The sequence below is a fragment of the Scyliorhinus torazame genome, chromosome 14 (assembly GCF_047496885.1).
Source record: "Scyliorhinus torazame isolate Kashiwa2021f chromosome 14, sScyTor2.1, whole genome shotgun sequence".
NCBI classification, from domain to species: Eukaryota; Metazoa; Chordata; class Chondrichthyes; order Carcharhiniformes; family Scyliorhinidae; genus Scyliorhinus; species Scyliorhinus torazame.
In genome coordinates this window covers 47,780,183-47,793,576 of record NC_092720.1, presented here as the reverse complement: position 1 = coordinate 47,793,576, position 13,394 = coordinate 47,780,183, and the positions used below count along the sequence as shown (strand labels likewise).

Genomic DNA, 13,394 nt, shown 5'->3' with positions numbered 1-13,394 from the left:
TTCCTTAATAATGGTAACTGCACTCACCTCAGCCCCCTGGTTCTCCTGGAGCTCTGTCATCCCACTGGTGTCTTCCACCATGAAGACTGATGCAAAGTAACTATTCAGTTCGTCATTTCTTTGTTTCCTATTATTACTTCGCCAGCCACATTTTCTAGTGATCCAAAATCTATTTTTGCCTCTCTCTTACCTTTTATATATTGAAAAAATCTCTTCCTATCTTCCTTTATCAGACCATAAGACATAGGAGCAGAATTAGGCCACTTGGCCTATCGTGTCTGCCCATGCAATTTAAATTTCTCAGATGTCCTATTTATTTTCTTCCTTCTTCTTCTACACTGAGCAACTGATCATCTTCAGTTATTTCAATCTCTATCTCAACACTTGTTCTAATTTCTCTGAGTTTACTGTCCTTTATCCCTATTTCTTCCTGAATATATACACTCCCACCTAGATAGATTGCCAGCCCCTCAATCTCATCATCTCATACAGCCTTGTCACCGCTATCTTTACCATCACTGATAAGATCATCCTGATCATTTCCGTGTATTGCTCACTCCCTACATTCCCCAGCCCCTCCCAAGTCTATTTGTTTCTGTATCAATTTCTGTCAACAAAAAACTTCCCTCAAGTAACTTACAATTGCACTCTCAAATTTCCAACTATTTAGTCTTTGGCCTCGCATTCATCATGACATCCTGCAGTTACTGATTTGATAAGTCTCACTTTATCCATCACATTTGTTGCCCTTGTCCCTATTCTTTCTCAACTCATCATTCCCCAATATGCCCTTCATCTCTTAAATTCAAGGGATACGGACTTGAACAACTTTGACAACAACCGGATAGCCATTCATTACCAGACCTGTTGAGACTACTTTGATGTATTATCAGGCAATTCTTTTCATCACTATGGCAAAAGTAATCTATTTTTGACGCAGCCGACTATGAGGTTCCGCTCCAACATTTCTCCTCTGTTGTCCAGATCAGGAGGAATATACCTGCCTGATTTCATTTTTATCTATCCATTGCAGCTAGAGGGTCAAGTGCAATGAGTTTGCTTCCTGCTCCCACACCATTACCTGTGATATTTCCCCAAATGTCTATCCTTGGCCCCCTCCTTTTTCTCATTTACATGTTGTTCCTTAGCAGCAACATCTGTAAATGCATTGTCAGTTTCCATGTGTAGGCTGAGAACATCCACCTTAACCTTTCCCCTCTCTTGACACCCCAGCCCAAATTGTCAGACTCATTGTTCGACATTCACTATTGATGAGTAGAAATTTTCATAACTTAAATATTGAGAATACAAAAGCCATTATCTTTGGTCTCTGTCACAAACTCCCTCTTCACCAATATCATCCTTCTTCGTGGCAACTACCTAAGATTGTTCATAACCTTGGAGTTATATTAATCCCCGAGATTACCACAATCTATACCATCATTAAGTGTGCCTATTTCCAACTCTGTGACTCCACCCTATCTGCTGAAATCCTCACCCATGCTTTTGTTACCTCTGGACTTGACTATTTTGATGCATTCCTGACCAACTTCTCATGTTCTACCATCTGCAAACTGCTGCCCATATCCTATCTCGCACCAAGCCCCAATCACCAATGTTCCCTCTAATTTTTTTGTTGTTACACACAGCCTGTACATCTTAATTTTATATGTTTTATTGTGGCTGTGCACATTATCTTAAACAGGTCAACTTGAGGATTTATGCAATACCTTTGAACTTATTGCACATCTGTGCACTCGCACACCTTAGAGGGGACATTAACCATTTCCTCTGTGCCCCCTGATCTACATTGGTTCCAAGTCAAACAACATCTTGATGTTAAAATATTCAGCCTTGTTTTCAAATCCCAATAAGTCCTTGTCACCCACATCTCTGTACTCTCCACCAATCCCACAAACAGCTACCCCCATCCTCCTCCCCCCCCCCCCCCCCCCCCCACCCCCCACCAGATCTCTGCACTCCTTCAATTCTGGCCTTGAGCATTCCCAATTTTAATTGCTACACCACTGGTAACCAGGCCTTCAGTCAAGGCACTAAACTCTGGAATTCTGTCCCTTAATTTATTTCTCCTTTTCTTTTTTTAAATAAATTTAGAGTACCCAATTAATTTTTTCCAATTAAGGGGCAATTTAGTGTGGCCAATCCACCTAGTCTGCACATCTTTAGGTTGTGGGGGCGAAACCACGCAAACACAGGGAGAATATGCAAACTCTACATGGACAGTGACCCAGGGCCATGATCGAACCTGGGACCTTGGACCCATGAGACAGCTGTACTAACCACTGTGCCACCGTGCTGCCCATGTTTAATTTCTTTCTAACTCACTTTCCCTCTTGTGACAAAGCTTTTAGTTATCTGGCCTACTATCTCCTTCTGTGACCCTTCGGAAATTTTATATGTTTTCTATACTAGTCCTGTAATGCACCCGGGAAGTTTATTAGTCATAGATGTTTACAGAATGGAAACAGGCCCTCTGGCCCAGCTTGTCGATGCCACCCAGTTTCTAGCACTAAGCCAGTCCCACTTGCCCACATTTGGCCCATATCCCTCTATACCCACCCTGCCCTATGTAACTGTCTAACTGCTTTTTAAAGGACAAAATTGTACCAGCCTCTACCAGTGCCTCTGGTAGATCGTTCCAGATGCTCACCACCCTCTGTGTGAAGAAATTTCCCCTCTGGTCTCTTTTGTATCTCTCCCTCTCATATTAAACCTACACCCTCTAGTTCTAGACTCCTCTACCTTTGGGAAAAGATGTCGACTATCTACCTTAACAATGCTCCTCATTATTTTATAGACCTCTATAAGGGCAGCACGGTATCACTGTGAATAGCACAATTGCTTCACAGCTCCAGGGTCCCAGGTTCGATTCCGGCTTGGGTCACTGTCTGTGCGGAGTCTGCACATCCTCCCCGTGTGTGCGTGGGTCTCCTCCGGGTTTGCCCATAGTGTTGGATGGGGTTGCTGGGTTATGGGGATAGGGTGGAGGTGTGGACCTTGGGTAGATTGCTCTTTCCAAGAGCCAGTGTAGACTCGATGGGCCGAATGGCCCCCTTCTGCACTGTAAATTCTATGAAGATCATCCCTAGGAAAAAAGTCCCAGCTTATCCAGCCTCTCCTTACAACTCAGACCATTGAGTCCTGGTTGCATCATCATAAATCTAAATTACGTGACATATATATGCTGGTTTTATGTTAACTAACCTCAATCAGAAAATCTCGGAGTGCCACAAATGTGGGCCGATCTTCTGGTTTATGTGCCCAGCACTGCAACAGCACATTGTAAATATCCTGAGGACAATCTTCAGGCCTTTGCAACCTCTCACCCTCCTTGTCAATCTTGTGCAAGATCTGGAAGAAAGAAAAATATTACCATGTTTCAACCTATTAAAATAGTGGGCCAGGTGAATAGATAAATCATCATAGCCCCATAAACGTGGCTATGAATATGCGCACATATTCACAGATACTCATACAGGGACATGGATTACTTATTACTAAGTTTGCTGATCACTGAGTAAAATAACTACTTACACAAAATGAATGTCATCTGTATTGTCCTGCATAAGGCACAAGGTTTCCGAGACAGACCAAATTAGACAAATAGATGTATTCAGACACCTTTAAGTCACATACAGGTATTTGATTGGTGAAACATACACTGACGTTCAGTACTCCATATGCACACATAGTTTGAGTCCACTACCTGACTTCCATTGAGACCTATCCAAGGTTCCTGGCCATAGGTATACATTTCCCACAGAGTGACACCAAACATCCAAGTATCACTGGCATGTGAGAATGTCCTAGTCTTCAAACTTTCAGGGGCACACCTGCCAAATAAATAGACCAGAGACATTTAATATCAGTTATAGAACAGGTTTCTAAACAAGCAATTGAGATTACCTTTTGGTTTCAAGTCAATAGAACTAAAACCAACGTGGATCATACAGCAAAAGATGGTTTATGGTTGCCAATGATAAAATCAAGGTGGTGATGTTTAATGCAAGTTATTTCATGATTGTGCGGAACTACACTTTTCCGAATGTGTCGAATCTGTGCAGGTTCCAGTTCTGTTATGGTGATATAATTTCAATGCAAGTAACTTTGCACACATACCAGGCAAAGGGGACCTTGCGATGTTCCTGCATGACATAGTGATCATCATTCTGTGGAAGAGCTCTCATGAGTCCAAAATCTCCAATTTTCACTAACTCATTCGAGGCCAGCAAGATATTCCTGGCTGCCAGGTCCCGGTGAATGAAGCGTTTGGACTCGAGGTAAGCCATGCCATTTGCTATCTGTATTGCATACTGGCACAATGTTGAGATGAGAAAGTAACCTTGGTTTTTTCGTAAACGATCCAGTAAAGAACCAAGTGGCGCCAGTTCAGTAATCTGGAGAAGGCAAATGAATATTGTTAAAGGAATCTGAAAGTAGTGATAAAAAGCAAGTGAAATCATCCTGTTAGGATGGGTATTCTTTATGAAATAATGCAAAAATAATACTTCAGCTCTGCCAATGTTCCACTTAAATGGGATGCTCAGAAAGAAGATACAGTACAATTTCCCTGAGAAATCTAGTGTAAAATCAGACTGAACAAACGTTTGTGCAGTTTTCTCTCTGAAAGGGGACTGGATTGCTTGGGAATGAGAAACTGCAGGTTAGAATCTTGTAACTTATGTAACTTGCATTTTATTTTATTCCAAACAGTAAGGATCAATGTTCCCATCATTTTTTAAATACATTTAGAGTACCCAATTATTTTTTTCCAATTAAGGGACAATTTAGTCAATGCACATCTTTTGGGTTGTGGGGGTGAAACCCATGCAAACACGGGGAGAATGTTCAAACTCCACACGGACAGTGACCCAGAGCCAGGATCGAACCTGGGACCTCGACGCCATGAGACAGCAGGGCTAACCCACTGCGCCACCGTGCTGCCCTATGTTCCCATATTAAACTGACTATCAGGTGAACATGTTTGGCCAGGCCCATTCCGTTCCCAAAGGACATAAATCCAACACTGCTTCAAATTAAATGCGACAGGTATTTGGCAGCTTCACTCAGAGGAGACCATAAACGTTGGAAATTGAAACATCACACGACTGAATTTGTAGTTAAGACACATTGTCAGAGTACATAAGTGGGAGCATAAATTGCAGCTGCTTTGTTCTGTTACCGATCATAAGGCAGAAAGAGGCACATTTCAGAGGTTTTTCTGTAATTTCTCTGACATTTTGCTTACCATTTTCATCGGGTGGGTCAGTACGACACCGTACAAGCGAATAAGGTTGAGATGGTCAAGAGAATGCATGGCATTGACTTCTCGTATAAAATCATCAAGAGCATCAGGTTGATTTAATACATCGGTTTTCAAGCACTTCACAGCCACATTCATCTGGTAAAATGCAAGTGTGAATTAGCGTTAAGTACCAGCTACGCTTGTGAACTGGAATCCAGATGCGGCCAGAGCACTTATTGCACAGGGTTATATAGGATATGTGATACAGAAACAGGCCATTCCACCCAACCAGTGCAGGTGGGTGTTTTGCTCCACTTGAGCGTCCTCACAGATTTTCTCATCTACATTGACCAATGTAACCGCCTATTCCATTCTTGCCCATATGCTTGTCCAGTTTTCCCTTCAATACATCCATACTATACATACAAAATAGGAGAAGTAGGTCATTTCGCTTCTCGAGCCTGCACTGCTATTCAATAAGGTCATGGCTGATCTGTTTGTGTTTCTAATTCTACACCTCCATCTACCCTCGATAACCTTTGATTCCATTGCCGAACAAGAATCTATCCACCTCTGCCTTAAAAATATTCAATGACACTGTGGAAGAGAGCTCAAAAGTCGGACAACCCTCATCTCTGTCCTAAAAGGTCGACCCTTAATTTTAAAAAAGTGGTCCCTATTTCTAGACTCACAGAGAAGAGGATCATCTTTTCCACATCCACCATGTCAATACCATTCAGGATCTTATATACTTCAATCAGGTCACCCCTCACTCTTCTAAACCCGAGTGGAAACAAGCCTTGCCTGTCTAACACATCCTCAAGATAACCTGCTCATTTCAGGTATCAACCTAGTAAACTTCCTCTGAACCGTTTCAATGCATTTACACCCTTCTTTAAAAAAGGAGACTAAAACTGCTTGCAGCATTCGAGAGGTGCATTAGAGAAGTGGTCTTGCCAATGCCCTGTATAACTGCAGCATAATTTCCTTACTTTTCTATTTTGCTCATAATAAAGGATAGCATTCCATTAGCCTTCTTAGTTACTTGTTGTACCTGCATACTCATGTTTAGTGACTCATGCACGAGAACACCTAGACCCTTTGCCCCTCTCTGCAGGCATTCTCTATTTAAATAATAATCTGCTTTTTTGTTCTTCCAGCCAAAGTGAACAACTACACATTTTCCCACCTTATATTTCATCTGCCAGATTTTTGCCCACTCACTCAACCTAACTGTACCCACCTCCGGCCTCCTTATGTCCTCTTTACAACATATTTTCCTACCTATCTTTGCGTCATATGAAAGTTTAGCTACCATGCCTAACTCACCTCATCGAAGGCATTGGTATAAATTGTAAAAAGTTGAGACCCCAGCACAGATCCCTGCAGTATTCCACGCATTACTGTCTGCCAATCAGAAAAAGACCCATTTATATATACTCTCTATTTTTTGCCAGCCAGCCAATCTTCGATCCATGCTAATATATTAACCCCTATACCATGAGCTTTTATTTTCCACAATAACAATTATCAAATGCCTCCTAGAAGTGCAGTACGTCGACAGGCTCCCCATAATCCACAACGCACGTTACTCTTCAATCAAAGCCTGTGCTAGTGGGTTTCACATTCTCACCATTCTTTGGAGGAAGAAGTATCTTCTGAATTCTCCATTGGATTTCTTAGTGACTATCTTATATTGATGGCCTCTATTTATGCACTTCCCCACAACAGGAAACACTCTGTTAAAACACAATTTTAAAGCCCTCTTGAGGTCACTCCTTGGCCATTTTTCATGACAGAAGAGACCCTGTCAATCCTTTCCAGATACATAGTGCCATCCTTTCTGGGATCAACCTTGTAAATCTTCTCTATATCCTCTGTAGTTCCTCTATATCCTTTTCATAATATGGCAACCAGAACTACACACAGTACTCCAAGTGTGGTCCAACCAAGGTTCATTACAGGCTTAGCACAACTTCCTTACTTTTCAATTCTATCCCTCTAGCTAGTGCTTGGTTTGCTTTTCTTATGGCCATGCTGACCTGTGGCACAGCTTTTAGTGATTGATAAATGTTACTCCAAGATTCCTTTGTACTTCCACTCCACTTAGACTTGCTGCTTCCAAATAATAAAGAGCTCCCGATTCTTCCAATGAAAATGCTCTACCTCACATTTATCTGCATTGAACTTTGTTCGCTAATTATTTTCCATTTTGCAACTAATTTGGATTGAGAAATTGTGTTTCCTATGATGAATGTAGGAATTTCAAATACATTGAATAATATGTATTTAGTGCAATAAAGTTTAGAATTCTGAGTTAATGTGTGTGTGTGTGCTGCAGAAGTGTTTTGAAAAATCCTGGTTTGCAACGCAGTCAGGCTTTGTGGCTACAAGAGGTGCAATTAAAGCATCGTGAAAGTTTGGAATAATGGACTTTTGTTTCGTAGATAATTAGAGACATTGTGTTCAGCTTAGTGAGATGAGGTAGTTAATGGGAGGAGCCAGGACTGAAGTAGTCAGATGTTAAAATTTCAGTTTAGCTCTGGATTTGAAGGGGAACAGAAGACAAGCAGCTGCTCTCAATTCAGTTCAGTTAAAGATGTAGACAGACTAGCAGTTTCTTCCCAAACAGTTCAGTTAAAGATTTGATTGGGGACAGACCAAGAGCAGCTGATTTCAAGGCAGTGAGTTAAAGATTTGCCTGTGAACAGGATAGGCAGTTTAAACAGCAAGTTGAGACAGGCAAGAACCTGCAGCGGGTTCCTGAAGGATATCGCTTCCTCAAAGTGGTTATCCAGGATGTCTCTTTACATCAAGTGTTCCTGAGTCTGCTAACTGTATTTAAAAGTGGATTTTGGTTTGAGATGGGTGATGTTTGAGTGGAAATAAAGATAGCAGTTAAGGGTTATTGTGTCATTATATTGATAAGCATTGCTTAACTGGTAATTGAAAGCTATTTGTATTTATACGGTTAAAGTTATTAATACTGTGTTAGTAATAAAAGTTTGTTTTGATATACCATATCATTATTTGTGCATCAAATCACTCCTGGAGTGAAGTATTCTTTCCTCACAGTCTTACAAATTATCGTAGCAACTGTTGGGATCTGGATTGTAATAATTCCAAAGTCCAAACATTTAATGTAAATTGAGAATATAGTGGTCCCAGCACTGATCCTTGTGAAACATCACTCCTCACCTTCTGCCACACTCAATAACTATCCTTTATTCGCACTATCTGCTTTCTATCTTGAAACAGTTATCAATTATTTGTATTAACAGGAACATTAGAACATAGAGTGTAGAGGGAGGCCATTCCACCCATCGAGTCTGCACCAACCCACTTTAAGTCCTCACTTCCACCAATAACCCCTCCTAACTTTTTTGGACACTAAGGGCAATTTAGCATGGCCAATCCACGTCTTTGGACTGTGGGAACATGAATGATGTTCCTGCAGAAAGTCTTTCAGAATAACAGAAAACCAACAGCTTAAGGCAAAGGGATTCAGTTCTATATTACAACTCGCAGTTCTTACAACACCCACTTCCTAAAGCAGACTAATAATGAAATTCACCCCCTTCAGTCCTCGAACCTCTTGTCAGAATGTACAAAATATTTCTAGCATAATAACAGGTCATTAGGCTAACTGGTGCCTGCTGAAGTTTATGATTCAAATCAGCCTCCTCCCACTCTATATTTTTCCTTTTCTTTTATCCCTCATGTGTTTATCGCGCATTCCCTTAAATTCACCTAAACTTCATGCCTCAACTATTCCTTGTGGTAGCGAGTTCCAAATCTTAATCATGTTTCCTCTAAGTTCACTATTAAATTTCTGAGTGACGATATACAGCAAATAGAAATTCTCCAAACCTACCCTATCGTAAAGACCACAATCAGGTCACCCTATAAACTCGTCTTTCCCGAGCATGTTCAATCCTTCCTGACCTGTATACCATCTCAGTTCTAGAGAATTTGGAATTTGATGACTAGGTCCGCAACATTACTGTGCCAGTTTGGACGGACAGTTGGTAGAAAATAAACAAGGTGGTGAAGCTTCAATAATGGGCATGAAACAATCATTCAATATTCATGCTTCCAAAAAGGATGCACTGCCAATGCAATTCTTTACAGTAAAGTTGTGAATGGAAAGGTTCTAGTCCACAAATGAATGTGATGCACAAACCCATGGCTTGCAAGGAATCAGCACTAGAAGGGCTGAGTGGAATGGGATGGTTGAAGAGATTACATCCCAGAGGGTCTACTCAACACATCAGAGAGAGAGAGAAAAAAAAGAGGATGGGACTTATATAAAGGGAATGGCTCAATGGGCCCTTAGAGAACATCAAGCGAGGCATCGAGGGAGGCTGTGGGCTTATCCAAGAGGTATTCAGCCTCGGAGAGCAGTAAGAGAGAAGAAAAGCAGTGTAAAAATTAAGGACTGACGGAGGGAGGGTGTGTGGTATTAAGTATCCTAGAAAGGGGAAATGAAACGTGACATGACTGGGTGACAGGAAGGGGTGATAAGAGAGGAGTGTGAGGGATAAAGAGAAGAGGGAAAAAGTGAGATAAAAGTAACATGCTCAGGTCTGACAGCAGAACAGTCATGCAAGTGGACACAAAGGAAATTCAAATTGCATAGACATGGTAAAGAATAGAATAAATACATCTTGGTTATTTAACAAAAGAATAAGAGGATTTGTTTCAACAATGTTAAATAGACAACTTATAATTAGCTTCAATCAGTGGGCTTTGTTTTTAATTTTAATCTAGTTTTCAAGTGTCATCACTCTGTGAACATGTACTTACAATTTTTCCAGAAGGTGACTGCCATTCACCCCGCTTCACAACTCCAAAAGACCCATCACCTAGCTTCTCGTGAAGTGTTAAATCTTTCTCTGTGATCAGACACGTCAGTGTCTGGTTCCCTTCAGCCGGTGGTGGCGGAGGAGTTGGTAGTTTGCGAAATGTTGCTCCTGGCTGAGGCTGGAATTCAGATTCAGGACGTTTTCCACTAAACACCTGGAAATATACAAACCACTGTGAACAGCCCAGTGTCCCCCTGATTCAAATCCCTCATCTAATTCAAACAAGTGTAGCAAAAATGTCCCTACAATACCAACATGACATACTATTTCCCATATCAAACATTCATGATATCAGACGGACAGTTCAGTGCCAACAAGTGGCCTTGGGAAAACAATAATAAGTTTAACAAACAGTCGATTACATGCTATTTCCTCTCTCATTGGTGGGAGTGGGACGATGCAAATAGGATGTACTTCCAGAAATTAACAGGAAACCACAATGAAATTCAAATGTAAAGGAGGCTGAATTGAGAAGGAACTTATTCACTCACAGAATCAGGGGGCTGCAAACTTCACTTTGAGTTAGTGGCCAACGGAGAAACTCTGGCAACATTCAAGTGCAGATTGGGCAGATAAATAATAATAATCTTTATTGTCACAAGTAGGCTTACATTAACCAAAAGAGAAAATGCTGGAAAATCTCAACAGGTCTGGCAGCATCTGTAAGAGCTAACGTTGAGTCCAGATGACCCTCTGTCAAAGCTAAAAGGCATAGAAAGTGAGAGATATTTAAACTGTAGGGTGAGGGAATGAAAGGTAAGTCATAGCCACAGAGACCAAGGGAAAAGAGTGCTAATGGCAATCCTCAGAGAGAATAAAAGGTGTTAAAGGCCAAACAGCAGAGAAACTAAAATCAGAGGATAAGCAGGCTTACATTAACACTGCAATGAAATTACTGTGAAAAGCCCCTGGTCGCCCACTTTTTAATGTCACACAATACACAAAATTAGCATTCATTTTCAGTAACTGGGAAAGCACTCCTTTTCATTTATAATCAATAAACAAATTTGGGTTGTCTGTTCACAACCATCTGGGTCCAGGTGAACTTCATCCTGGGGTCTTTTAATAAGGTAGATGTGTTGGTGTTAATTTTCCAAACTTTCCCATATTCTGGAAAGATTCCATCAGGCTGCAAAGTAATAAATATAACCCCTCTGTTTAAGAAGGGACGGAGGCAGAAAACAAGCAACTATAGGCCAGTTAGCTTGCTGTCTGTCATGGGCAGTTGTTAGAATCAATTTTTTAAAAGTTATAGCTGGGCACAAAGAAAAACTCATGTTAATTTGGAAGAGTCAGCCTGGTTTTGTGAAAGGGAAATCATGTTTAATCAATTTATTCGAGCTCTTTGAAGGTGTCATGGGAATGTCCCTTTAAGAAATGTGTGTTTATCAAATACCTTCAGTAATGTCATTGTGTGGGTGGAGCTGGGCTGTTGTTCTTTTAATTTCGTTTTGAGCTGGGAGCTGTTTGTGGCTGTGTTTTACTTTCGGTTTAGACAGTTGGGAGCTGCATTCAGACAAAGAAGGTTTATTTTGGTCTCTCTCTCTCTATATGTTAAAAGGTGCCCAGATCACTTGACAATTTAAAAGTGATACATGTTTTCTGTAAAGAATTCAAACCTACTGTTTTGTGGAAAAAGGGATTGTCTGATTTATGGATGTTGTTCCTTGAACGAATCAGTAAAAGGGAAGTTATTAAAGGTTAAATATAGAGTACCGCAGCTGTGTGGGGGATGTATGTTTGTAGTTGATAAAAATGCTTATTGTGTGTGTTTATAAAATGTTAACTGAATTTGTAGAATAAACTTTGTTTTTGATTTAAAGTGCTTAAGGCCTCTATTGCATAACAACTGAAGAGTAGGCCCTTGTGCTCATAACCAAAACCTATAAACAGTTGTAGGTCAGGTGAACTCCATGATATACTTTGGTGTTCTCTAAACCCTGGCCCATAACAAGGGGTAACACATAGAATTTCGACAGCGCAGAAGGAGGCCATTCGGCCCATCAAGTCTGCACCGACCCTCTGAAAGCGTACCCTACCGAGGCCCACTTCCTCACCCTATTATTTTTATTATTATCACGAAGGGGTAATTTAGCACAGCCAATCCACCTAACCTGCACATCTTTGGACTGCGGGAGGAAATCGGAACACCCGGAGGAAACCCATGCAGGCACAGGAAAAGTACAAACACCACATGGACAGTCATCCAAGACCAGAATTGAACCACGGTCCCTTTCAACCGGAGGTAGCAGTGCTAACCACTGTGATGCCCTGTGTGCTGTGGATAAAGGGGAACCGGCAGATGTACTGTGTTTGAATTTCTAGAAGTCATTTCATAAGGTGCCTCATCAAAGGTTACTGCGGAAAATAAAACTGCATGGTGTAGCAAGTAACATATTAACATTGATAGAAGATTGGCTGGCAGAAAACATAAATGTGTCTTTTTCCAGTTGTCAGAATTAATGACTGGAATTCGGCAGGTGCCTTCGCTGGGGCCTCAACTTTTTACAATTCATTTTAATGACTTAGATGAGGGGAGCGAAGCATGGTAACAAAATTTGCAAATAACACAAAGATAAGTAAGAAAGCATATTGTGATGAAGATATAAGGAGTTTGCTGACGGATATAGATAGAGTGAGTGGGCAAAGGTCTGGAAGATGGGAGTACAGTGTGGGAAATTGAAGTTTACTTAAGAGTATTATTAAATAGAGAACACCTGCAGAATTCAGAGGTGCTGAGTGAGGGATCAAATTGTTCGCGCCCATGAGTCACAAAAAGTTAATATGCAGGTACAGAACATAATCAAGAAGGCTACTGGCATGCTTTCCTTTAGTATGAGAGGAATTGAACATAAAGGTAAGACTGTTCCACGTCAGTTATACAGGGCATTGGTGAAACCACATCTCAAATACTGTGTGCAGTTTTGGTCTCCTTTTTTAATGAAATATGCAAATGGAACGGAGGCAGGTCAGGGATGGATTACTAGATTGATACTTGGAATGAGCAGATTGTTTTATGAGGATAGGTTGGACAGGCTGGGCTTGTTTCTACTGGAGTTTAGAAGAGTGTTAGGAATTTGGGAAATTAACAAGGTTAAAATTGAACTTGAGGTGAAAACAAAATAATAGACACGTAACAAAACTAGCAGGAGTCTAGAGGAATAATGTGATGCAATTTTCCCAGTAACAAGATTATCAGGTGTCCAGAGATATTGAGGTGCGAATGGCCATAACAGAAATCTTGTTTACCAGACATCGGTGGA

The 13,394-nt window shown here is 40.9% G+C and overlaps 1 protein-coding gene across 15 annotated transcripts in view; it reads right to left on the bottom strand.

Moving 5' to 3' along the window:
* tnk2b (tyrosine kinase, non-receptor, 2b) overlaps positions 1-13,394 on the bottom strand; it is a 543,428-nt gene that overhangs the window by 94,934 nt on the left and 435,100 nt on the right. For all 15 annotated transcript variants that reach the window (XM_072474109.1, XM_072474118.1, XM_072474119.1 and 12 more), the window contains 5 exons: positions 10,073-10,285; positions 5,270-5,422; positions 4,141-4,418; positions 3,728-3,854; positions 3,226-3,372 (listed from right to left, as the gene is read on the bottom strand). In XM_072474109.1, coding sequence (XP_072330210.1) covers positions 3,226-3,372; positions 3,728-3,854; positions 4,141-4,418; positions 5,270-5,422; positions 10,073-10,285 — 918 coding nt within the window. The remainder of the gene's footprint in view (positions 1-3,225; positions 3,373-3,727; positions 3,855-4,140; positions 4,419-5,269; positions 5,423-10,072; positions 10,286-13,394) is intronic.